Source organism: Callithrix jacchus, chromosome 4 (genome assembly GCF_049354715.1).
Source record: "Callithrix jacchus isolate 240 chromosome 4, calJac240_pri, whole genome shotgun sequence".
Taxonomy (NCBI): Eukaryota; Metazoa; Chordata; class Mammalia; order Primates; family Cebidae; genus Callithrix; species Callithrix jacchus.
Window position 1 is genome coordinate 135633146 of NC_133505.1, and position 27913 is coordinate 135661058.

The following is a 27913-nucleotide window of genomic DNA, read 5'->3' on the forward strand; positions in this document are numbered from 1 at the left end:
TCGAATTCTTAGGCCAAAGTCATGTGCACATACCCTAACTGCTATAGGGTAGGGAGAAGAAAGTTCTCCCCTATTTGCACTTTCTTGGCAAGAGGTAGGACACTGCATACTCTCAATACTAAACACAATGCCAGTTACTCAAAAAAACAATGGAGGATGGATATTGGACAGCCATGAAGGTCTGCCACATTTTTCATAGAGCTTGGCTTTTTCCTTGATTTATTTCATGTAGATAGTGTATCAAAACAGTTCTACATTTCTACCAAATTAAGAGTCTGATTACTTTAATGGCCTTCATTTGCTAAATTTTTCTCCAGAAAGATTATACAGTGAATGTGGTTATTCTCAATCAGTAAATTTAAATTTGAGTGGCATTATATTCCAACTAGTGTTATCCATGCTCTCAGTAATTGTATAGACTAGAGAAGCACTGTAAAAGGTATTAAAGTTACAGTATGATGAGGGTTACATTAAAATGTCATCTAAGTAGTATACAGAAACCAAAAACAAAACAGAAAATTCTGTGTGGCAAAGCCAGAAAACACTTTCACAGAGCAGGGAATATTTGAGCTAGGCCATGAAAGATGACCATGCAACAAAACAGGAGAATATTTTTTTGTTGAAGAGACAAGATAATGTCATCACAAAGCATTTTGAAAATGCCTGCTGTATTTGTAAATAGGAAGATATCAGTTCACTAGATGTATAGGAAGGCATGAAGGAGGATAGTAACAGATAAGTTCAGACAGGTAGAAACGGGGGCCTGATTATAAATGTTCAGATCACCAAGGAGTTTGTCTACTACACTGCAGGTGACAGGAAACTACAAAAGTCTTTAAACAGGAAAGGGAGTTTTGGAGAAGATAATGTCAACAACACTGTGGAAGACTAATGGGAGTGGAGTCCTGCCGGAATACTGGGAAAGGCGGTGGTGCCCAACCTTTTTGCACCAGGGACCAGATTTGTGGAAGACAATTTTTCCATTGACAAGGGTAACAGTGGATGGTTTCAGGATGAAACTGTTCCACCTCAGATCATCAGGCATTAGATTCTTATAAGTAGCTTGCAACCTAGATCACTTGTATGCACAGTTCACAATATGGTTCATGCTCCTGTGAGAGTCTAATGCTGTTGTTTATCTGACAGGAGGCAGAGCTCAGGCAGTAATGCTTGTCTGCTATCTATTCAGCCCCTGCTGTGCAGCCCTGTTCCTAAGAGGTCATGGAATGGTACTGGTCTGTGGCCTGAGGGTTGGGGATCCCAGGGTTAGGGTGTTAGTATAATAAACGTAAAGTAAGGAGAGGATATATGAATATAAATGTTGATATATGTATGTGTGTCTATATATATGTAGCTGAATTTGAGATAGAGGCAAAAGGTAAATAAACTGGAAGCAGAAATCTTAGAATGTTGAAAAGTAAGATATATTTGTTCACAAAGAGTATTTAACATATTCTGGTTTCTGTGGAGTCACATTTTATTAATGCTGCTTGATGTTTACCTACTTAGAAAGAGTGACAGAAATATTAGGAATAAAGGTGACTGTGAATTAGGTACCAATATTTTTGTGGATGGTCTTCATGAAGTCGGCCAATAATAGAGATGAGTATGTGGAAAGGGTAAATTATTTGGACTTTTTGAAAAGAAGTTATTGGCTGACCATGATGGCTCATGCCTGTAATCCCAACAGTTTGGGAGGTCAAAGTAGGAGGATCACTTGTGGCCAGGAGATTGAGACCAGCATGGGCAACAGAGCAAGACCCATCTCTGCAAAACTAAAAAAATATATAGAAATTAGCTGGGTGTGCTGGCTTACACCTGTAGTTCTAGCTACTCAGGAGGCTGAGGCAAGAGGATCACTTGAGCCTTGGAGGTAGAGGCTTTAGTGAGTCATGATCATGCCACCACACTTCAGTCTGGGCAACAGAGTGAGACCCTGTCTTAAAAAAATTAAACAAATGGAAAAGAAATAATGTTACTGAGTGACAATGAAAGAAACTGATTTGTAAGTGGCCTTCAGGGGGCATAAGGAGGCTACTTGTCTTCCCCCAGTGATTTTATGAAGGAGGAGATCTGCAGAAATGGTGTCACTGCCAGAGGAAATCAAGACTTCATTTGCAAAAAGGAGTACTCTCTTAAAATTGAGAAATTTGGAAATAAATCACAGGACTTGTACAGCTATGATGGAAGTTGGCCCATGAATATGTTTCTAGAAGGCAGAACTAGATGGCCTAAGACGGGATGATGCAGGAGGTGATAAAGGTCATTGTTTAGAGTAGGGAGGAGAGTGAAACACAGTAGATATTTAATAATAAAATGTCCACTCATTTGGAATTACAAAATAGCATTTGAAAACTAGCTGTGTCATTTAAGTTTTGGGCATTTGTTTCTTCATTTGTAAAATTCAAGTTTGAACTGGGCTCCTTTGACCTAATTCTTCTTGCTACCAGACAACCACCTTCTTCATCACCTAGAAGAACATTGCCTGAAGCCTAAGGAAGCAGTCTTCCCTATGCCACACAGCAGGCCCCTTAATTGTTCAATACATTTCTCATTGACTTGTGTAGTGCTTCAAAAGAAGTCACTTATCCATTAAACCAATTCTTCATTTATTTGAGATAAAAGAACTGGAAAGCTGTACAAGGGAAATAGTCACCTGCTGATCGCAGGCCTGTGGGTATCTTGGAAAACTCAGCAGTTTTGCTTATCCAGGACTATCTTTTTGCTCAGTTCCTCTGATTCTGAAGGAGGCTGAAAAGATAGGTTTCCTTTGTTGCATCCAACACCCTTTTCTACATTTGATTTAAGAAATGTCGATTTAACTTTTTATAGATACTGATATTGACAATCCAAATAATGAGATAAATCTTACATATATGTTATATTTCTGTAGATTTTTTGACCAACAGTTTATTATGAAAATTTTCACTCATTGAATCATACAGTGAACACTATGTGCCTGAAATCTAGATTCTAAAATTAGGCCAAGCATAGTGGTTCGTGCCTGTAATCCCAGGAGTTAGGGAGGCTGAGGTGGGAGGATCACCTGAGGGCAGGAGTTTGAGACCAGCATGGGAAACATAGTGAGACCATGTCCTTAACAACAACAACAAAGCAAGCATGGCATGGTGCTGCATGCTTGTAGTCATAGCGACTCAGGAAGCTCAGGTGGGAGGATCGCTTGAGCCCAGGAGTTCAAGGTTACAGTGAAGTATTACAGTCATGCCATTGTACTCCAGCCTGAGCCACAGAATGAGACCCTGTCTCAAAAAAAATAATAATAATAATAAGTTAATGACAGGCACGGTGGCTCAGGTCTGTAATTATAGCACTTTAAAAAGTTAGGATGGAAAAAGTCTATTGACTTTCAAGTGTACTTATACTTTCTTCTATCATCTCCAGTTTTCTATTAATCACATGCAGTGGATTTTTTAAAAAGTCTAGATACTGTGTTACATTTTTCAGTTACATAGTTTATATTCAATATTATTTTTTCTTGTTACTATTTCCCTGTCAAAATTTACTATTTGTCTTTTTGGTACAACAATTTTGTGTATGTGTGTGTGTCCTTGAGTATAGTTTAAAAGCTGCTTGAAGATGCTTGTTTGTTTATTCCAACATCTGGTTGGTCTCAGCACAGTGTCCACTGATTGCTTTTTCTCTTAAGTATGAGTTACTTTTTATCTTTTTCTTGTATGTCTAGTATTTCTTTTTAATTGCAACCTGGATGTCCTGATTAGTTCCTTATAGAAGCTCTGGGTTTCGTTATGTTCCTCTGAAGAGCACTCACTCATTCTTTTTTTTTTGTCACATCAGTTGTTAATTGGACTCAGACTCCAAACTTTTGTCTTTTCTGTAGAATGAAGGAGCTAAAATCTCTATTCGGTTTTTCAGCATTAGCTAGGCTACTTGGAATCTGTCTTGGGCATGTGTAGGTCTGGCAGTGGTGAGCAATTTGGAGAGAGTTTATGCACAGATTGAAGCTCCCTTTCTGTGGCCTTCCCTTTACAGCTGCTGTGGCTATTTTTAGTTTTGTTCTCTAGTTCTTCAAGCCCGTAAAACTGTGGGTTTCTATTTGAGTTTTAGCCAGTCTGGGACTCATCCAGTGTCTTCTTTTCTAAGCATTCATAGCCCTCCCGGCTTACCTGTTCTTGGGTGCAAGCCAGATATCTGGTGTTTGCTGTATATATATATATATACACACACACACACACACATACACACACCAAATATATACACAGAATTTATAGCTGTTATCTATGGAAGCTTTGCTCCAATAAAAGCTGCTTCACAATTATTAAAAATAGAACCTCCAGAAGTAGATTCTAAAATGCTTCTGCCATTTGAAACCAAAAAGTGGGATTTTGAGAATGTGGAGCATCAAAATCATGCCAACATGTATGAACATACTACATTATTTGAGAAAGCAAATATAATATAAATACATCCAAATAAAAACAGTAGAAATTTGGTGATTTTTTTCAAATGTTTGCCATATTGTAGCAGAATTTCAATTTTTTACATTATATACACTTAGTCTTTTTCTAGATATTCTATTACCATATATATATGTGCCATAGAACAGAATATATTTTTCTATATATAATATGAATATTCTAACCTCTAATAAAATATATAGTATAGACATAATACTGTTTGATTTTTGTTCAGACATTGTTCCTTATAACCACAACTCCACCTAAACTTGTTTAGTCTAGTACTATTCAGGAAAAAATGTCAATCATATTTGTATGGTTAATGATCATTGCCTTTTATGTCATTAACATTACAGGACCCCAAATTGAATTAAGAAGCTGTAAGTTAATACTTTATAAAGGTTCATCAGCTATTTATAGTTCATTTACACTCCTAATGTTTACATCATTTTACCCAAGTAACACATATTGAATAAGGAAATAAATATTGCCTTGGTGCTTTTGAATGGGAATAAGTAGGAACAGCATAATAGATTTGACATATAATGAAAATGGGTTGCAATCTATAATAAGACATGTTGAAGATTCAATAGAAGCTCAGTTATTGATTCACTCTTCAAACTGGTCATTAGCACCTAATTGAAGACCTTCACTGACCAATATGCTTAACTGATTTTTTAAATAAACGGCAAAATAGCTGATGAAATTTCATAAAGCAACTGTTCCCTAACCATAAAACAAGGTAATTAAATTGTGCAAAGGTTAATTTTGAGTACATAATCAATAACTGTAATAGAAACAAATCAAAGAAAAGAATTGAAAGATGCTAAATGTAAATTTTATTAGTATCTTTAGTTTTATGGTTAGAAAACTCTATGAAGCAACAATGGAATAGTGAGGGATAAGTTGTTTATTTTATTAAACATTTAAATAAGCTTTGCCAAGGACAAGTTTTGGTTCTTCTTTGAGGCCCTGACAAGAAATCTTGTAAGTTTTTTAAAGAGCTCACTTCAAATTATAGTTATCAATCTTACTAATTCATAATTAATTCATAACTTCCTATTTATCTTCTCTGAGCTGCATTTCCTTCATTTATAAAGTGGAATTAATAAAATTTATACAATGGGCTATACAATAATTAGATAAGATGAAGAATATAAAAAAGCTTTGGAACCAATGTTTCTTCTATCTCTGTAATCCCTTTGTATCTGTGTGATTTCACTCTCTTTATTTCATTCTGTGGGATAATTGGCATATAATCCAATTCTATATTTTCTGAACATACAACAGAAATAAAATACTTTTTCCCTGGTTTCTTCTATCTTTGGCTCCCTCCCATGATTGCTCAGGCTTGGGAAAGTACAGATCTTGCCTGCTCCAATCAGGTCTTTCAGGGCTCACTGAAGCAGAGCACAAGGAGTCTTACCTGCAAACAGGACTGAGGCCATGGTCAGGATCAGAACTAGTCAGTGCTGAGGGAGGAGGCAAAAATCCAAGAGAAAAACTGACAATGCCCTGGGGAAGTTTTAGAAATGTTAGCACCTTCCTGGGATGGCTTTTGCGTAAGCTGGCTGTCTTTGAAGGGACCAGATGGAGATTGACTACTTGAACTCATCATATAAGCCAGCAGGAGAAGTATAATTTTGCCCTCTTGAAACAGAATTCCCAGCATGTCTCTTCATTCTTACTACCTATTTTTCTCTACTGTAGATTAAATTTTTAACGAACTGGAGAAAAATCCACTAAAACAAATTACTAACAGTGTCAAATAAGCAGTGGTTTATGTTAATATGTAAGTAAGTAAGTGCACCACTGTATTCGTCCATTCTCATGCTGTTAGTAAGGAAATACCCAAGACTAGGCAATTTATAAAGAAAAATAGGTTTAATGGTATCACAGTTCCACATGGCTGGGGAGGCCTCACAATCTTGGTGGAAGGCAAAGAAGTAGTAAAGGCACGTCTTACATGGTGGCAGGCAAGAGAGTGTGTGCAGGGGATCTCCCCTTTATAAAATCAACAGATTTCAGGAAATTTATTGACCATCACAAGAACCGCATGAGAAAAACCTGTCACCCCCTGCCATGATCCAGTACCTCCCACAGTGTCCCTCCCACAACAGGTAGGAATTATGGGAGCTACAATTCAAGATGAGATTTGGGTGGGGACACAGCTAAACCATATCAACCATTATGTATATTCAAATGTGTAACCTATATGTATCTGTATCTATATCCACAACTATATGCAGACAATTACATAATATTATATATTGAAACAATGACAGATTTAAGTACTCTTACTCACTCATCATTCACATATGCTTTCAGCATAGAGACCATACTCATTTGCCATTCTGTCTGCCTGATATGCTTGGTTTTTCTTTATTCATTTTCCCTAACAGATAAATTTCCATCTCTCCTTGAAAATTCAGCTAGATTACTTCCTGTGATAAGCCCATCTTTGTAATATTTTTATTCTCAGAATATTTTACTGTCTGGCATGATATGTGCTCAAAACATATTTGATGAAAAAAATAGTTGTATAGTTAAGTGCAAAATGGTGATGAATGACAAAAGAGAAAGATATACAGACAAACTTTATTTGTTTAATCATATATCATTTACTAACCTAGAAAATAAAATGTCTAAGATAGATAATGCTGTGGAGACCATCTAATTATTTTTAAATTTGTAACCCAACAAACTCCACAAAATTGTTAGAAAGTTTCCACTAAGCTTTATATCATGGTAAAGATTTAAAAAAACAAGGTAAAAACTTTTGTATAGTATTCTAGTCTTTATAAAACACTACACTGTCTCATGAAATAAATAATAGTTTATGAATGTTTAAGATTTCTCTGACCAATGATTACATTAGCTTTCCTCATGTCACATTGACAGAATGTCTCATTATGTTGGAGACAGAGAACACAGAGTTGGAGGGGGGAATAAATTTATCAGAACAATAAATGAAATAGTGATTAAGTGAAAAAGCAAGTACCACTGGTGAATCAGGAAAAATTGGAAACCTTAATTTTCAGCTGGAGAAAAGCACAAGGCCGGAGGGCAAATGAGAGTGGGAGGCACTATTTTGGAGGAATGGAATCAAGGGATTTTTAAGACATATGTATTGGGAGGGAAAAAAAGAGAGAAAACATTATTTGGGTGCAACTCTTCGGGAGATCTTAAGAATGATTGAGACAAGAACTGAGTTGTCACTTGATCTTTTTGATTCATTTACCTGTGGAATTTTTGAAAGTGATTACAATAAAGATTTAAATTATTTGTAATTGCAATTTTTATGCACTATTATCTCTTTTGGCAGAGATAAATTTTAACAATCAATACCTACAAGTCTAATAATTAAATAGTATAAAAATCTTCCTGATTTACTTTTTTTTTTCTTTTTTGTTTCTTTCAATGCAATTCTAAGGTCAACCAGCTCTGCAAGGTAGCACTAGATTTATGTTGGTTTCATACAACATCATAGATGACACTCAGAGGAGTGATTAAGAGAAAAGACTCTGGAGCCAGATTACTTCAGTTCAAATCATAGCTCTGCTACTTGCTAGCTGTAATCACGGGCAAGTTACTTAAACCTTTGTGCCTTCTTAATAAATTAGAGGTAATAGTGGTATGAAGCTTATGTGGATGTTTTGTGTAGAGAATCAGTCCATGCAGAAAAGTAATGTAGGAACAGTTTCTGACAAGAGCACTTGGCACATTGCAAATATTCAACAATGCTGGCTATTCTGATTATAATAATTATTATTGTTTGCAGATGATGCAGACAAACATTTATGAAGCTAATATTTATAACCTATAATCTATTTATTCATTCATTTTACAAACACATTGAGTGCCTCCTTTGTCCCTGCTATGTGACAAGCTTTGAAGATAAGGTAGAAAACACAAATTCAAGATCTAGGGATCTCAGTAAAATATCAAGCCATGAGATTTAGTCAGGAAGGTCTGCCTCACCCTTCCCTTTCCTCTCCCCTCCTTCCCTGCCCTTCCCTCCCCTCCCTTTCCCTCTCCTCCCGCTTCCCCTTCCCTTCCACTTCTCCTCCCCTCCCCTCCCTTCCCCTTCCCCTCTCCTTCCACCTCTCCTCTCCTTCCCCTTCTCCTCTCCTTTCCCTTTCCCTCCCCTCCCCTTCCCACCCCTTCATTCCCTCCCCTCCTACCTCTCCCTTCCCTCTCCTCCCCTCTTCTTCCCTTCTCTTTTGGATGGGGTCTTGCTCTGTCTCCTAGACTGCAGTAGAGTGGCATAATCTCAGCCTACTGCAACCTCTGCCTCCTGGGTTCAACCAATTCTCCTGACTCAGCCTCCTGAGTAGCTGGGATTACAGGCACCTGCCATCATGCCCAGAAAATTTTTGTAATTTTAGTAAAGACAAGGTTTCACCATGTTGGTCAGGCTGGTCTTGAACTCCTGACCTCAGGTGATCCACCTGCCTCAGCCTCCCAAAGTGCTGGAATTACAGGTGTGAGCCACTGTGCCTGGCCAGGAAGGACTTTCTATCAGAAGTTGAATTGATACAGACTTACTTGGCACATATATAGAGCTGAAACCACCTAGATGGTCAGCATGTTTCCTCCATAAATAGAGTCAAATTATCTGTAATCTCAAATTTACTTTTTCCAAAAACAGATTTTTTCAATTAAAGAGTGGCTTTTAATGAGTGACTTTGCTCTACTGTTATTAAAAAGGGTCTATAAAATGCAAATGTTAGACATATATGAAGCAGAATTGACATTAAGTTACAGGAAGAAAGACTGAATTCAGTTCTCAAAGGGAATAAAAAAATCGCCCCAGCCTACACTTAGATGGACTTCTGAGATTTTATCTATGAAAGTCAAACACTTCTATGATAACTAAAATATAATTACTGGTGTATGATCACAGACTACTATGATGACTTGTTTCTGGCAATATATTTATTTATAATATTGCTGTATAGCATGGAAAGCAGTAAAAAATGGCTTTCCAAAATAATCATTCTCTATCTTCTCTAGTCTTGAGATAAGAAGTTTTATTAATTATTTACAATAAAAGATAACTGGAGCATGAAATGACCATGAAAAACATAGTTGCATAGTTGTGCAGAAACATTAACATGCAATTATGTCTTAATACTGGATATAAAATAGCTGAAATGGAAGATGGAAGATTTAGTGAGATATTTTTCCAATAACTTCAACAGAGGATTATTTATATGTTTTCAGAATGCATCCTAGAGACAAGACCTTCTTGCTAAGTAAATGCTTAAAAAAAGCCTTAGGTAAAAAATTAAAAAGAGTCTTAAAGTCCATATTTAAGATCCAGAAAGAAAAATCATATTCTTTTAATAACACATAGTATTTAGGTAGTATACTGAATTGTCAGGTTTTTATCACTAACTAATTCATTTTTGGTTAGTTTAATGCATTGAAAAATATTCTATCTCAATTGCATTTTAAAATGCATCAAAATCATAACTTTGTTTCTAATATACACACCTTCATTTTCCCATCTTTTTCAGGTTTATTTCCTGCGGTCCTGAATCTTGCTTCTAATGCTCTTATCACAACCAATGCAACATGTGGAGAAAAGGGACCTGAAATGTACTGCAAATTGGTAGAACATGTCCCTGGGCAGCCTGTGAGGAACCCCCAGTGTCGCATCTGCAATCAAAACAGCAGCAATCCAAACCGTATGTATTTTAGTGTGTATTCTGTGTGGCCCTGGGTAGGATCTATAATTGTGAGATGTTGAGGCCAAATTGCACTAAATTCAAAGGGTTTATAATCCTTAGAATTCTTTTTCCCACTATAAGCTTCTTCCAGCGCCTTCTCTGTCATTCAGCAAACATTATTAGAGTTTTTCTATATACCAAGTACAGTGATTGAAGATGATTCGCCATCTGAAGGCCTATGGCAGTCATTGGGTTTACTAACTTCAGATACCAGAATGGTTTCTGAGGATGTGGTTATTAACTCAGGCTATCATCATTCATTGGAATTTATGTGCCACGTATTGTCCCTAAGATCCAGGAGGAATAAAGTAGGGTATGGCCTTTGAGCTACTGACAAATAGTGTGGTAAGTACAAGGCAAAGAATGCGCACAGGGTTCTGCAGAAGAGGATGGCCACAAAATCAGTCTTGGTGTAAGGATTGCCAGAAGAAGTGATATCCAAGCTGATAACTAATAATATGAGCTAAAGAAGAGTATGAGATAAACAGGTAAATAAGTGATGGAGGACAAGAGGAGAAGTCTTGTCAGGAGGAGAAATCAGAATTACACAGAAAATCCTAGTTATTCAGGGTACTTCAATTAGTTAGGAATAACTAGAACTGAAAGGGCCAAAGGGTAGAGAGTAGAGATGAGCCTAAAGCAGAAGGCTGGAGCCAGATTATGAAGGCATTTAACAACCACGGGAAAAGTGATTTAGGGAAACGCACCATGTAAAGCCCTGTTTCTGGACTCTATGAACCACAGTGATATCTCTGACTCATTGATGTGTTTATTCAACAAGCCTTTGAACACCTCCTACTAGCAATGCATTGTATTGGAGCATAATATTGAATTACACATAACCCCTGATTTAGAGAACCTAGAGGGGAAATAGAGGCAAAAGAAAAGCTAATTTGGTGCTAAAGGAACATGAATGCTCCATGTAGATGCTAAGGTCATCTAAAGATTCCTGGATAAGGAATCTTTATATCTATATATCTCTATCTAGATATATCTACATCTATCTTTCTGATATGCCTTCTTCTCTTCTCCGCCCTACCTCTCTCTCTGTCTCTCTCTATATATAATATATACAAAAGGTGGATATATACTTATATGTAATCTATATAAAAAGATAGATATATATTTTATTTATATTATTTTTTAATACATAGATATATATTTTATTTTTATTTGAGACAGAGTCTCATTCTGTCATCCAGGCTGGAGTGTGGTGATGCAATCACAGCTCACTGCAACTTCTATCTCCTAGGTTCAAGTGTTTCTCCTGCCTCAGCCTATCAAGGAGCTGGGACTACAGGCATGTGCCACCATGCCTGGCTATTTTTTGTATTTTAAGTAGAGATGGGGTTTTACCGTATTGGCCAGGCTGGTCTGAAACTCCCGACCTCAAGTGATCCACCTGCCTCAGCTTCTCAAAAGATAGTTTTTTATTAATATTATTTTATATAGAATATATACAAAGGTAGATACATATTTTATATAAATATTTATATATATACATATATATATATATGAGTGTGTGTATATGCAGAGAGAGAGAAGAGAGGTTAATAAAACTTAATGCCAATTGAGGTGAACTATCATGGGGCTAAAGCTTCACAATTATATTATTTTATAATTTCCTCAATATTTTTTCTCTGTCCTTTTTAATAGACTTCGTTTTTAGAACAGTTTGAGGTTCACAGCAAAATTAAAAGTATGGAAATTTCCCATATATCCCCTGCCCCAACACATGTGCAGACTTCTCCATTATCAATATCCCCCTCCAGAGTGCTACATTTGTTACAGTCCATGAATCTACATTGACAACATTATCATCCAAAGTTCATAGACTGCATTAGGGTTTAGTCTTTCACACAAGTCCCAATTCCTCAAATATAGTAATGTTTTCTACATTCCTAAATTATATAATGAGGAATTGGGAATTGTGTGATTAAAATTGGTGGTCATGTATATCACAGACTGTTAGAAAAACACATGTTAAGACACCAAAGAAGGCAACCACCAGAAACCTTCCTTACCTATTAATGATTCTGGTTAATTTCTTTCCTTTTTTTTTTTTTTTGAGATGGAGTCTCACTCTGGTGCTTATGCTGGAGTGCAGTGGCAGGATATCGGCTCACCTCAACCTCCACCTCCCAGGTTCAAGCGATTCTCCTGCCTCGGCCTCCAGGGTAGCTGGGATTACAGGCACGTGCCACCATGCGTGGCCCATTTTGTATTTTTAGTAGAGATGAGGTTTCTCCGTGTTGGTTAGGCTGGTCTCAAACTCCCAACCTCAAGTGATCCACCTGCCTCGGCTTCCCAAAGTGCTAGGATTATAGGCATGAGCCTCTGAGCCTGGCCGACTCTGGTTAATTTCTAAGATATAAGTTGTTATGATATGTGTATAGGAGTGGGAATATTGTTGCATACCCAAATGTTTGCTATTTCTTGTATAGAATGCGAGAGCAAAGGACATATGTCAGAGCCCTTTGCTTTTATGTAAAAGCCAAGGAAGTTCAGATAAATGCAGTCAAGGAAGGCAATAGAAGGAAAGAGATTTCAAGGAAAAACATATCAGGAAAATGAGGCATTGGATACATGATGAAGGAAAGAATCGTCAGGAAGAAAAAGCAGTCAACAATTTTGAAGGCTTCCAAGATAATTGAGTAGGAAAGTAGGTTTCACTTGCTTTTGACAACAATGCCACCCACTGATCACCTTGCTAAAGTACTCAGCAGATTTAATGTGGCAAGAGGCACACTGAAGAGGTAATAAATGAATGAGGAAGAAGAAGAGGTGAATATAGAAATATTCTCTCAAGTATCCTTGATGTGAAAGAGAATGAAGGGCAGAGGAGGCTGTGGAGTTGTAAAGGTTTTCAAAGGTAAGAGACATTTGAGCTAGTTTAGATGCTTAGGGAGAAGGCCAGGGAAGCTGATGACAAAGTAGTGGTGGGGGTGATATCTCTCTAGAAGTAAAAACACCTGGTTCATTAAGCATAGGTAAAAACCTTATATTAGAAGATACATACTTTTAATTCACCAAATCAGAAAGAAGGAAGGATAAATAGCAGCAGACGCCAGAAAGTATTGGGAGAAATTTCTTATTTGATGATCTTGATTTCTTCATTAAGATATAAATCTGGGTTACCTGCTGAGGCAAGAAGCAAATATTTAAGATTATGAGCCTCTCAGGGGAACAGGAGGGAATCACTGAGCCATAATAAGAATACAGTGGCAATTCCATATGGAGTAAAATAAAGAATCAAACATTTGGACTGATACTCTTGGAGCATTACAGGGAAAGTGGAATGGAAGAAGATGGCAAGAAAATTGAAGAAAAGGGCAGAAAGTAAATGGATTGATGGATTATTAGTTTCAGGTTCATTAGGCAAGACACTAAAGCCTGATGGAGGAAAACCATCATTGGTTCATGGACTGCTGGCCTTGATAAGTTCATGTAGAATGTGAGAAAGTCTGGGGGCATGAACGGAGTTGTGGGGAGGAGGTTCGGGTGTGTAGATGTGTGTTTAGGATGGGCTGTGCAGACAGGGAGAATCAGAGAGAGAAAATATGCAAAACCATAAGTGTGTGTATTTGCATGCAGGCATATAAATATACTTAGGCATTTATTAAACTGATATTCAAATTAAACATTAAATATATGAAATGTTGCATAACAGAATATACACATAATTATAATATTAAATAAATTTATATATGTACATAAATAAGTATAAATATTATGTATATACAATAATATGTACATATGTATATATAATATTTACACAAGAAAGGAGAGAAAGAAAAATGACTACAATCATAAAAATGGTATGGAGAATGATACAATATTGGGGTAGAAAATAATTGAGTTCACCATTCAATTATTTTTATTCTTAGTTGGAAAAATGATGAGATGTATTTGTCAAATTGAGTTCAAGAGCTCTTCAGTCTTTCACCCTCTTGAAAGTTCTACATTCAGAGTACCTTTTATCTCATGGATGATATCTATATTCAGGCAATACTACCCATGTTTTTCCACACTGAAACTGAAGATAAACTATCTCAGAAAAGCAAGGTGTATATAAGTTATGATATTTCCTTATTTTTATTTACCTGTAGTGATTTTTAAACTTGTCACAGTCTGGATTTACTTTGCATGATTGTCATTATTATTTTTATTTATTTATTTTTTGTGACAGAGTCTGTTATCCAGGCTAGAGTGCAGTGGTGTGATCTCAGCTCACTGCAACCTCCACCTCCCAGGTTCAAGTGATTCTCCAGCCTCAGCCTCTCGAGTAGCTGGTACTAAAGACAGGCGCCACTGTATCGGGCTAATGTTTTTGTATTTTTAGGGGAGATGGGGTTTCACCATGTTGGCCAGGCTGGTCTTGAACTCCTGACCCTAGATTATCTGCTCCTCGGTCTCCCAAAGTGCCAGTATTACAGGGGTGAGCCACTCCGCCTGACCTACATGATTATTTTAAATGACCAGATTCATTCCACATTTCCAAATTATGCATTGGTACTACAAATTTAGAAAGAATAAAACCCCACAAGAGTAAAAATCTAGCAATAAACTGTATGAATATATTTTAGTAAAAGTTGGAGGAACAGATGGTAAAATTCTACAAATTCAGTGAACTTTGAGAATAATATGGAAGGTCTGCACTTAAACACCCTGCAAAAAAAATGAACCTTGAACTTTTTGACTGTTAATATACTTTGCTTTCTAATTAAAAACTAGCAGTTTGAAAGGTTTACCTCATCAAAGATTTCCTATCTAGTCTTCAGTTGTAGTTAGCCTTTGGATTGACTTGCATATTTATCCCTCTTGAGGATGTTATACGTTTCTATCTCCTTTTTAAAAAGGGAACTGTGCCAACAATTCATCAGTATTTGCAAATTAATTATGATTAAACTTTCATAATAGGGATTATGGTTAATTGTTGATTCATCTCCCAGTCCTCCTTGTCATGACTAATTCTCTTATCAATTTGACCTAAGGTGGCAGATATCAAAATTTCCAATTAGACAACTTCTCTCACAATTACCTATGAGCCATGAATTTGATTTAGAAATGGGCTTGTGTGTGTATTTTTTCTATCACATATTAAACTCACAATCTGTAAAAAAGATTCAGGAGGATATTTGGGGAATGTTTTCTGTGATATTTATTTTTCTTCAGAATCAGTGCCAATAATATTTCATTTATGGTTTTGATTCCCTATATGCCAATTACAGCACCCCCTTATGTTACCAGGGTCATTTATTTGGTATTTAGTTATGCTTCTGGTATATGCTGTCATCATAAAGACCTGACATTTTCCCTAGCTTCAACAGAAAAATTTAACTAATGCTAATATTTAAATATATTCAGCAATTATACTTTTCGTTAATGAGACAGAAAACCTCATCTCCGTGGAGGGCTAACACGATGATTTGGTGGAAAATAAAGTCCAGCCAGCTGTTAAGTTGAATTTAAAAATTTACCAATAACAATGAAATATTTTTGCTTTGTCCTGTACAGTCATATTAAGATTTGCAATATGAATATCCATATCTGGAATAGGACTATTATACCATAACTATCTCAAAACACAGCCTTTATGTTTTCAGTAAATGTTATTACAATTTATTATATATTAATTACAAATAATATATAATAAAATATATAATTATTTATATAAATAAAATATATATTTCTATTAATACATAATATTTGCATTTAATACAAATTGATATAGAACAAAAATATTCACAAATCTGAAAATGGCAAATTTAGTGAGTATTTAGCTTTTATTTTGAAATGGAGTTGCTCTGTCACCCAGGCTAGAGTGCAATGGCATGATCTTGGCCAACAGTAGCCTCTGCCTCCTGGGTTCAAGTGATTCTCCTTTCTCAGCCTCCCAAGTAGCTGGGAATACAGGTGACTGACACCATGTCTGGCTAATTTTTTTTTTTTTTCCTAGAGACGGGTTTCACTCTGTTGACCAGGCTGGTCTTGAACTCCTAACCTCAAGTGATCCACCCACCCTGGCCTCCTAAAGCGCTGGGATTATAGACATGAGCCACTGCACCTTGCCAATATTCATCTTTTAATAAAATTTTTCTTTTAAGGATAATTTCACTTTACTATCAGATTCCTGTTGCTTTGAGGGCTTAGTTTTGCTTTATTTTTATTGTTTTTTCACATGTTTTTACTAAATGCAATTTGTCTCTAATTAAGATTTAGAATAATACATTTTGAACAAATGTATCACTCATTTATGTATATGCATAGCAATGGTTAGAATGTTCATAGTTATACTGTTCATAAGTAACCCTGTGAATAAAGGATTCACATTCAAGACGCTTTTGCTGGTCCATGGCAAAGGAAGAAATTGAGAACAACTTTTCACATTTTTCATGAAAATAGAATACATTTTAAATAATTGTTCTCCATTTTGATATTATGGTTTTTAAAAAACTATTGTAGGTTTTTAAATGCCCTTTATTTATGAAATAATAATGATGCTTTATTAAGTGATAGATGTAGACTGGAGGTTATTACCACTTGGAAAAACTAAAAGCTGGAACTCCTATATCAGTTTCACAAATCTGCCACACTTTATGTTTAACTTCACTTTTTTTCCTGAAGATGATGAATCTGGAAACCCTTGCTGTGAGAGGAATTTTGTTATTCCTATATCTGAGATGACACATAGGGTTGAAGTGATTTGTCTGTGTTCAGTTACGTACTAACTGTGGTCAGTTACGTGCTGGTGCCAGGAGGAATATCTAGCTTACCCCACCTCTTTCATCACCAATATTATTGGAATACTTGGCTAAATTGCAATATTAGGTAGGAAATTTGAGAGTCCATGTTTGTTCCTTATTGTGATGTGATTTGTTCATTATTTGAGGTATTCCTACAAATTTAAAGGGGATTGTATTCTAATCTAAAAGGCCATTCATAAGCCACTCATTTGAAAGCCACTCAAATCTTCCCAGATAATTAGTTTGATGAAAGTTCTCAGGACTGACAACCCAAAGCATCCTTAATTTATAACAAACAGAGGAGTTCAGGGAAGTTCACCTCCACTTTGTTTACATTTCAATGGGCAAATGTGCTGACTTTCTAGTGAGATGTGAGGAACTTAGGTGCCCTTACTGCAGCCTTGGAAATAGAAACATGATCATCAACAACCTCCACTCTTGTCATTCTCCCTCATGTGTAAGCAAGCCCTATTTAGACGAGCAGAAAGAAAAAGACCTTATATTACTTGGAAAATGAGAAGCAAAGATTTCAGACAAGAACCAATGACTGGGAACCAAAATGCAATGAGGGCTTCGCAGCCCAGGAGTAGTGGCTGCTCTTGTGAGACACGCAAAGCTAAAATGGGAAGAGATGAGGACTGTGAGCTTTGAGGATTGTAAGAAGGGAGGGAGATGCAACAAGGATCACAGGTCTGCAGGATTGCCACACCTCCTATTTTCCATCTGCAATCTCCCTTTTGATTTTCACAATTGGTCCTATTCTCATATGTCTGAAGTGAAAGCAGATCTGTGGTTTTTTGGTAGACAGAGTTTCATGTGCCATCGTCTTCTTGCTTGACATTATTGTAAAGATTCCTCCACTAGACTAAGTGATGATGGCAACAGGCAAATGCTGGTTGGGAGGTTTGGGTTATCTTTCATCGTATTATTAAATAGTGGTAGAAAATTGGCAAGATAAAGGCTGGCTGTAAAAAGCTTCTGTAAGGGCCAAGGGAAAACTTCCCTTTTGCCTTCTAAAGCTTTGCTGAAAAATCAACTGAAAAGAGTTGGCTTAGTAGGTGAAAGGCATATAAAATTTATTTTAACATGCATAACATGGAAGAATCACAGGAGGATGATTACCCAATAACCCAATGGGGACACAGATGTAGACACACCTTTCTTCACAAAGAAGGAGGGATGGGGAAAATACGGCAATTTGGAAAATAGTAAATGATTTTTAGGTGAATTCAAGACCCATACAATGGCCTGGGACAAAGTCTTTGTGCCCACAGAACAGACAGTGGTTTGTAACAGAAGTCTGTTCAGGTGTGTTGAGAGACTTCAGTCTCTCTTCGTGTGAAATAAGTTAAGTTAATGAAAACTTAGCAAGAGGGCCAGAGGAAACTCTTCTTCTTGGTGTGATCAGACTGTAAGCAGATAAAGGAGTATCAGAGTAAAACTTATTTCAGCATTTTCTGGTCTCCAAGGGCCTTTCATTTAAAATAATCAGCATGCCAGGATGCTATATTTTTGGTTATTGGTTTCTGAGTCTCAATATCTCATAGAATAAATTTAACAGCATTTTATGTTAAAGCCAGATACATATTGGACTCTCCAAGTCTTGATAAAAATGAATGTGTCAGAAGGCAAGTATTCAAGTATCTTTCAACCAGAAGTTGGGATTTTATGTTTCTGTTAACAAGGTTGATGGCATACTAGAGCTGTCTCAAATAGTTGTTGCTTTTTGGAATGATTGACACATAAATTAGATTTTAATATTATATAATATTAAATTATATTACACTTTGCACTTAATTTGTGTAGTTGCCTTTCAAGTTGCCCATTTTGGTTGATAGCCAGATTGCTGACCAGCTCATTCTCCTTCAGCCTAAGCATGTAATCATTTCCCGTTACCTTGTATGGTTCTATGAGACAGCTGTCTTGAAGAAACTCTGTTCAGAATCTGAATTGCTCTCTTTTTGTAGTATTTTAATGTTTGACATCCGCATGATGATTGTTCTAACAGTTTTATTTTTTTTTACTTTAAAGAAACAACTATAAATTAATTATATAATCTTTTTTTCTTCTTTCACATGATGCTGCTAACTCGATAGAGAGACACCCGATTACAAACGCTATTGATGGAAAGAACACTTGGTGGCAGAGTCCCAGTATTAAGAATGGAATTGAATACCATTACGTGACAATTACACTGGATTTACAGCAGGTATAGTTCCTCTTTTTTTGTCATTTCCACTTTTGAAATTGCATTTTACATTTTCTATTTGTTTAGTTAGGGGTTTGTGGGTGAAAGGATACCTTTCTTATCACTCTCCATTGTTTTCTTGGTAGGATGAACAAAGGGTCGTGTTCATATGGCATATTGTCATTTAAAAGTATTCAGCATTTACTTCTAAAGCACAACTCAAATGGAAGCCTGCAAAGAGCTTAGAATTGAATTAGGTGCTGGCTCTGTTTTAGCTAGCCGGAGTTAATGATGAAAATATAGAGCAATAAAGTTGTACATAACAAAAATATGATAGTATCATTTTTAACTTTAAAAATAATAGTGCTCACACTGTGCTGATGGTGTGTGCACTTAAAGATTCTTGGATAACAAGGCTCTTGAACAAATTGCCTCTCATTACTGAGAGTTGGGAAATCTGTGGCAGTTGATTTCAAATTAAACTTGGGTGACTAAATGAAGTAACAAGCCTTGTAGTTATACAAAATTGATGTCGGAAGTTGTTCAAGTTTGTCTTACATAGGCCTGGGTGCCTTCTATGCTTAATTTCTTTCTTCCTTCTGTTCACAATTTTCAGGTCAGGCTGAAGTTATTAATCAGGAATCACCAGTATCTCAAATTATTTAGGCTTGCAATTAGGATGGAACATGGACAAATGCCACATTCCATTCCTATTTGTAAGCATAAATAATGTGTGGGAGTGATGGGTCAGGATAGTTAATGACAGATACCAAACACTGTAAAGGTCATAGTTTTTATAAGTTGTCACTGTGTGGGGAAGCCCCAGCCAGTGGGCTAGATCAGCTCCAGACATTTTCCTAATGGATGCCATTTGCCACCACCATGAGAACAGTCTCCCTCCTCCAGGGTCTGGGTTCGTTTTGGTGAGGGCTGCATACATTCAAAAGCCACAAGAAGCTGGGTGGAGCAAGCCAGCAAGCTGACGGATTTCCCAGCAGACCTGCCTTCCGCCTATAGGAGACTCCTCCGGATACGAGGAACTGTTGGCAGCAGGGGCTTAGTGCTGCAACTTACCAACTGGCATGGATTTATTTCTACCCTTACTAGTATACAGCAGCTGAATGTCAGTCCTGAGTTAATATTTCCCAGGAAGTCTCAGAGCACTATCAGGACGGCACTGATCAATTATGCTTTAGGAAAATTAATCCTGTGCATGAATCCCCTGGGGATTTTAGCCTTAAAAGGGACTGCATACCCCTCCTGATAAAGACAACTTGGTCCTTTATTGGTCACAGCAGTTCTCCCCTTTCATGTGATCATGGAAAGTCTACTCTCCCAATCAAGAGTGAGGCTACTATCCATCAATTCAGGTCATCTCCTGGGACATGCAATCAATAAATAGCAAGGCTTTATTGTTCTGGTTTACTCTCCATTTATTATTTTAGATTGCACGTGGAACAATGGAATCAATTATTAATATAATTTGCACAAATCACTTATACTACTCTTTGAGCACAACAACATTATTATTTACCCGTTATCAAACATGGCAGCACTTTTTTTCCCTCTAATTCACAACTAGATGGTGTAATCACAAGTTTTTACTAAATCGTTTCTATCTGTCAATGCAGCAAGTCAAAGAGTTTATCTGAAAGCCTGTTTTTCAGTGGCGTCATTTGTATTTTCCTAAATTTGCTTTGCAGACTCACTCATTCACTCCCAAACAGTGTCTTAAGATACTCCTCTGTGACACATTTTTATATTTTAATCTCTTAAAAATAACAGAAACTATTGCATTTTTAAAATTAAATCACTACAGATTACGGTGGGAATTTTTTTCTTTTTTTACATTTCAACATTCAAGATAAGCGTTTGAAAAATAGCAATTTATTCGGAAGAAAATAGTTACATATTTTATAAGTAGATTGTTCTTAGATATGTATTACTAAGGGATTATTAACTTTTCTCAATTCTGTTTACTCATAGCATATTTTAAGCAAGTGATTTAATCATGCTGTGCCTCAACTTTTAGATTAGGAAAATAAATATTACAATATCTTGGCAAGAAAATTAAAATATTGATTTTAGATTAGCAGAATAAATATTACAATATCCTGACAAGAAAATTAACGTAATGATAATTGAAATATAGCAACTAAATTCCACCTCACAATTACAGCTATTATAAGGACCTAGAGTCAGCATGGACTTGAAGAAAAGCTCAATTGTTCCAGTGATGTGTATGTAAAAACTCAGTATAATGGCGAACAAAAATATACAACGATTTAAAAGAGACAGTAATAGGGACTCAAAGGTTAATAAGATGTCCGAAATATTCTATTTTGGTCTTTTTCCTACCAGATTTCACCAGAATACATCATTATGTCTAATTGTATTTATTTCTTTTAAAATCTGGCCATTATCTCTGTCCTGCCCTTTGATTTGTTTCAGGAGAAAGCTGATTGGCAGGTGAGGTAAAACAGAGGGGCAGCTTTGCAGTAGACTTTTCAAACATAGATTGAGGTCATACTCACTTGTGGTTAATCCAGGAATGCCATTAGTGAAGCTCATGTCTTAACTAAGAGTCTTCTGCCACTCAATAAACAATTCACTTCTCTTCCTGGTCTATCCCTCTAAACTAAGAATGCATTTATCAAACAAGATTATCATACACCTACAGAAATCACCCTCCACATATTCTTAATCTAAATATCTTATTCACTAACCTTGCAGAGAAAAATTTAATGGGGCAGATTAACAGTTTTAACTGAAAGTTATGTATGAGAAAAAGGATAAATTCATATTTCTATACAAATATTACTATACTTTTAGAATACATGTGAATAGCATAAAATATTTTTTTCTAATACCTAGAATCATTAATGTAATGGTTAAACACTTCTGTAATAATAAAACATAAAATACATGGAAGTACTTTATAAATTCAAGTTTTAACAATCATTTGAACATGTTAAAGGTGATCTAATTTTCAGTCTTGAAGGATGGTCATTATTCTTTCATAACAAATTCTTTCCTCATGCTCTTCTTACTGATTCCTAGTAAATGAGGTGTTGTATAAGGAGAAAATTTTGGAAATACATGGAAATTAAACGACATGCTCCCAAACAACCTATGGATCAAAGAAGAAATTAAAAGAGAATTTTAAAAATAGCTGGAGACAAATGAGAATGGACACACTAACACTGATGAGAAGAAACAAAAGCAGTTCTAAGAAGAAGGTTTACAGTCATAAATACCTACATCAAAAAGAAGAAACATCTAGAATTAGCAACCTAAGGTAACACTTCAAGAAACCAAAAAAAAAAAAAAAAAAAAAAAAAGAATAAACTAGGCCTAGAAGTAGGAGAAAGGAAATAATAAAAGTCTAGGTAGAAATGAAATAGAGACTAGGAAAACAATGGAAGATATTAGCAAAACTGTCACTTGGGTTTTGGAAAAGATAAGCAAAATCGACAAAACTTTAGCTAAACTTACTATGAAGAAAAAAGAAAGAAACTGAAAATCTGAATGGAAAAAGGAGACATTATAACTGATACTTCAGAGATACAAAGGATCATAAGAGACTACTATGAACAATTATATGCCAACAAACTGGATAACCTAGAAGAAATGAACAAATTCCTAGACATATAACCTACTAATACTGAATCATGAAGAAATAGATGATATGAGCAGACCAATGAAAAGTAAGGAGAGTAAATCAGTAATAAAAAATACCCTACCAAAGAAAAGTCCAGAACCTGATGGTTTTACTGCCGAATTCTACCAAACATTTAAGGAACTAATACCAATCCTTCTCAAAATCCTTCAAATAACTGAAGATAAGGGACTACTTCCAAACTTATTTTGCAAGGCCAGTATTACAATGATACCAAAGCCAAAGACACTACAAGAAAAGAATGTTACAGATGAATATTTTTGATGAATATAGATGCAAAAATCCTCAACAAAATACTAGCAAACCAAATTCAACAGCATATTAAAAGGATCATTCACTGTGATCAAGTGGGATTAATCTCAGGGATGCCATGGTTCCACCTTTGCAAATCTATAAATGTGATACCTTACATTAGTAAAATGGACAAAAACCATATGATTATCTCAATAGATGCACAAAAAGCATTCAACAAAATTCAACATGCTTTAATGGTAAAAGCTGCCAACAAATTCGCTTTAGAAGGAATGTACCTCAACATAATAAAGACTGTATATGACAAGTCCATAGCTAACATATTCAATGGTGAAAAGCTGAGAGGTTTTTCTCTAAGACCAGGAATAAGACAAGGATATCCACTTGTACCACTTCTATTCAGCATAGTACTGGAAGTCCTAGCCAGAGAAATCATGCAAGAAAGGAAATAAAATTGGCATCAAAATTGAAAACAAAAAAAGTAAATTGTTTCTTTTTGCAGATGACATAATCTTATATTAGAAAATCCTGACTCCACCAAAATAACTGTTAGAACTAATAAACAAATTCTGTAAATTAGCAGGATACAAAATCAACATAAAAAATTAACAATGTTTTCATATGCTAACAAGGAACTATCCTTCAAAAATCCATAAAATAATCTCATTCGCAATAGCTAAAAGAAAAAAAAACTTGGTAATAAATTTAACCAAGAAGATTGGTATGGTTTGTCTCTGTGTCCCCACCCAAATCTCATCTTGAATTGTACTCCAATAATTCCCATGTATTGTGGGAGGGACTCAGTGGGAGATGGTTGAATGATAGGGGTGTTTCCCCCCATGCTGTCCTCATGGTAGTGCATAAGCCTCATGAGATCTGATAGTTTAATCGGGGGTTTTTGCTTTTGGATCTTCCTCATTCTCTCTGCCTACTGCCATCTGTGTAAGACAGGACTTGCTTCTCATTGCCTTCCATCATGATTGGGAGGCTCCCCCAGCCACATGGAACTGTAAGTCCAATTAAACCTCTTTCTTTTGTAAATTGCCTAGCCTCAAGTATGTCTTTATTAGCAGTGTGGAAATGGACTGATACTGGGATGAAAGACCAGTACACTGAAAACTATAAAACAGTGAAGAAAGAAATTCAAGACAGAAATAAATGGGAAAATATCCTGTGTTCCTAGATTGGAATAATTAATATTATTAAAATATCCATACTACTCAAAGTGATCTACAGATTCAGTGCAATTCTTGTCAAAATTTCCATGACATTTGTCAGAAATAAAAATAAATTCTCAATATTTAATGGAACCACAAAGGTGCTGAATAGCCAAAGCAATCTTGAGCAAAAAGACCAAAGCTGGAAGCATCATACTATTGGAATTCAAAATATACTACAAAGCTGTAGTAATCAAAACAGTATGTTGCTAACATAAAAACAAATAGATAGACCAACAGAACAGAATAGAGAGCACAGAAATAAATCTAAGCATTTATTGTCAACTTATTTTTGACAAAGGTACCAAGAACAAACAATGGGATTAAACAGTCTCTCCAATGAAGGGTATTGAGAGCAGTAGATATCCACATGTAGAATAATGAATACAGACCCTTATCTCACACCATATACAAAACTCCATTCAAATTCTAAATGAATTAAAGACTGAAACTGTAAAGCTACTGTAAGAAAACACAGGGGAAAAGTTCCACGATATTGGTCTGGGCAATGATTTTTTTAAAAATACAACCTCCAAAGCACAGGAAACAAAATAAAAAATAGACAAATGAGATTACATTAAACTGAAACACTTCTGGATAACCAAAGAAACAATCAACATGGTGGCTCTTCGAATCACTGAATTTATTTTCTTGGTACTATCTGGGTCACTGCTAAATTGGTGAATACAAAACTAACTACAGAAGAGATTATAATCTACATGTTCAAGATAAACCTTGGATAAACCTTGTTTAAGTATAACAGAATATAATTAAAATCGCAGTTCTTTATATGCTTTACATATATATATTTTTTAAGATAATTTTTTTCAGTATCACAAGTATAATCTGTGCTTAGAAAATATATTTTCCCTCTAAATGAATTCGTGCTGACTTTTAAAATAATAAAGATGACAGCCAGCTTTTGTGTCTATATTGAACAAAATGATCTTCCTAATTGGTTTCCACTTGTCTACCCTTTGTACTGCTTTCAACATAGCAGTCACAGCAATCTCATTAGCACACATCACATAACACTTTCCACTGAAAGTGGAAATCTTATTAGTACAGATCACATAAAACTTTCCACTAAAAGCTTCTACTCGTTTTTCATCACAGTCAGTGGGAAAAGCACAATGACCCACAAGGCTGTAAGAACCTTTTCCTCACCTCTTTTTATCTCTGGCCTCATCTGAGTTCTCCTCCTCAGTTGCGCTGTTGGTTGTCCTGCTGTGTCTTGAACGCTCACATTTGCTGCAGGGCCTTTGCACTTGATATTTCTTATGTCTAGAATTATTTTTTGCAATTTCAGTGTAGCCTGTTTCCTCACCTCCTTTGGGTTTTTATTCAAGTTTTACCTTCTCAACAAGGACCTCCTTGACAACTCTGTTTGAAATTGCAGCCCCCACACTGCCCAATTCCTAAACCACTTTCCTGCTTTATTTTTCTCCATAAAATATATCACCATCTAACTTACTATGTATATTTTATCATTATGTTGAATATTTGTCTTTCTAAATGCAGTTTTTATGTGGGTGGAGATATTTGTTGTAATCATTGTTTCTAAGCACTTAGAAATAGTGCTCAACACTATTAGAATAGTGCCAACATACAGGAAACATTCAATGCATTTGTACTAAGTTAATTAATGATTAAATGAATAACTAGGGCAAAACACCAATCCATAACTTTTTTTTTTTTTTTTTGAGACGGAGTTTCGCTCTTGTTACCCAGGCTGGAGTGCAGTGGCGCGATCTCGGCTCACCGCAACCTCCGCCTCCCGAGTTCAGGCAATTCTCCTGCCTCAGCCTCCCGAGTAGCTGGGACCACAGGCATGCATCACCATGTCCAGCTCATTTTTTTCCTATTTTTAGTAGAGATGGGGTTTCACCATATTGGCCAGGTTGGTCTCGAATTCCTGACCTCATGATCTACCTGCCTTGGCCTCCCAAAGTGCTGGGATTACAGGTGTGAGCCAGCATGCCCGGCACACCAATCCATAATTTAAGAATCTTATTGAATTTGAGAATTAAAGGATTACGTGATCTCATTGTGTTTCTTATGATAAAACACACTGCATTTTTTCTAATTTATGAAAATTCCTTTAACGTTGAATGGTATTGTTTTAGTCTGTTTGGACCATTATAACGAAATACCAGATGAGGTGGCTTATAAACAGCAGCAATTTATTTCTCATAGTTCTGGAGGCTTGAAGTCTAATATCAAAGCACTGGCAGATTCAGTGTCTGGTGAGGGCCTGCTTCGTGGTTTATAGATGGCCTTCTTTTTGCTATAGCCTCACATGGCAGAAGGGGCAAATAAGCTCTTTGGGGTTTCATTCATAAAGGTACTAATTCCATTCTTGAGGGCTCTGTCCTCATAATCTAATTATCTTCCAAATCCCCATTGCCTAATACGATCACATTAGGGGTTAGGATTTCAACATACGAATTTTAGGGGAACAGAAACATTCCGTCTATAAAAAGCATGAAGTAAATTTTCTTCCAGTTCCTAAGCATATTCTCACTCTGCTTTTAAGCATATTCTAAATTTCAGCCAGACCTGTCACTATGTGACTTTACCACACTTACAGCTTTATTTGGGAAAAGAGATTTTAATTATTTTAAATCTTTTGTAACAGAGAAGTCTGGGACGGTCATTTTTTGTTTTCTGCTTGACATTTTACTTTTTCCTCATAGAACAAAAATTAGTATAAGAGAAAGGGAAAAATAGGCCATATATTGATGCTGTTTAAACAAGAGTGTAAACATAGGATATGTATTTTGATCTAAAATGTTGATAAACCAAATTCCAGCAATATCATGAAAGTGTAAACATTTTGGAGACGCAGATATTATCGCAAATAGAATCAAGATGACTGCCCTAGAAAATGCTTCTTGAAGTCATGGAATAAATTAGATGATTGTTTATTTAAAAACAGGAACAATAATACATAGAGAGAAGATCTGTTAAGAAATTTGCTGGATAAGAGCTGTTAAAATGTTGAAACCATACAAATTCTGTTATGGAAAGTCTGAACGGGACTTCCTAAAATAGACTGAATGTGGGCAGTTTTCACAGCTGTCTGATGGCTTCCACACACAAAACATCTACATTTCACCCTTTTGGTGGAATATTGTGTATATTCCAATTTTATTCTTAGAGTTTAAATTTTTGCTTAGTATATATATTATGCTTATGTATACCATATTTGTTATAATTATATATAACTAATCTATAATTATTTATTAATAAGGAATAACTTGGAAGAGACCCATATTTATTATAGCTCTTGAATCTGTGATGAAAACTCCATGCACAGAGAAAATTCTTGAGTCAAATGGCTTCACTGGTGAATGGAAATTAGAATACTGGTTGTTGTTACAAAGAGAGGAAGATAATGACTGGGAGAGGGTATGAGGAAAGTTTCATTTCTTATTTTGTATTATATATATAATTGTATAATAAATGTGTTGGTACACATAACTAATATAATTGTAAATAATTATATTTATATCATGTAATAATATATAATATAAAAAATAATATATTGTATGGTATATAATTATGTACCATAAAATAAAAATATAACAAATAATATTGTATAATATATAATTATATACAATATTAGTTATATGTACTAATGTATTAGCTATATGTATT

At 35.6% G+C, this 27913-nt stretch overlaps 1 protein-coding gene across 2 annotated transcripts in view; it reads left to right on the forward strand.

Annotated features, from left to right (window-relative positions):
• The window catches only part of LAMA2 (laminin subunit alpha 2), a 637958-nt gene that overhangs the window by 152422 nt on the left and 457623 nt on the right, over positions 1 to 27913 (forward strand). For both annotated transcript variants that reach the window (XM_054254427.2, XM_054254428.2), the window contains exons 2-3: positions 9959 to 10129; positions 19014 to 19126. In XM_054254427.2, the coding sequence (XP_054110402.2) occupies positions 9959 to 10129; positions 19014 to 19126 (284 nt within the window). The remainder of the gene's footprint in view (positions 1 to 9958; positions 10130 to 19013; positions 19127 to 27913) is intronic.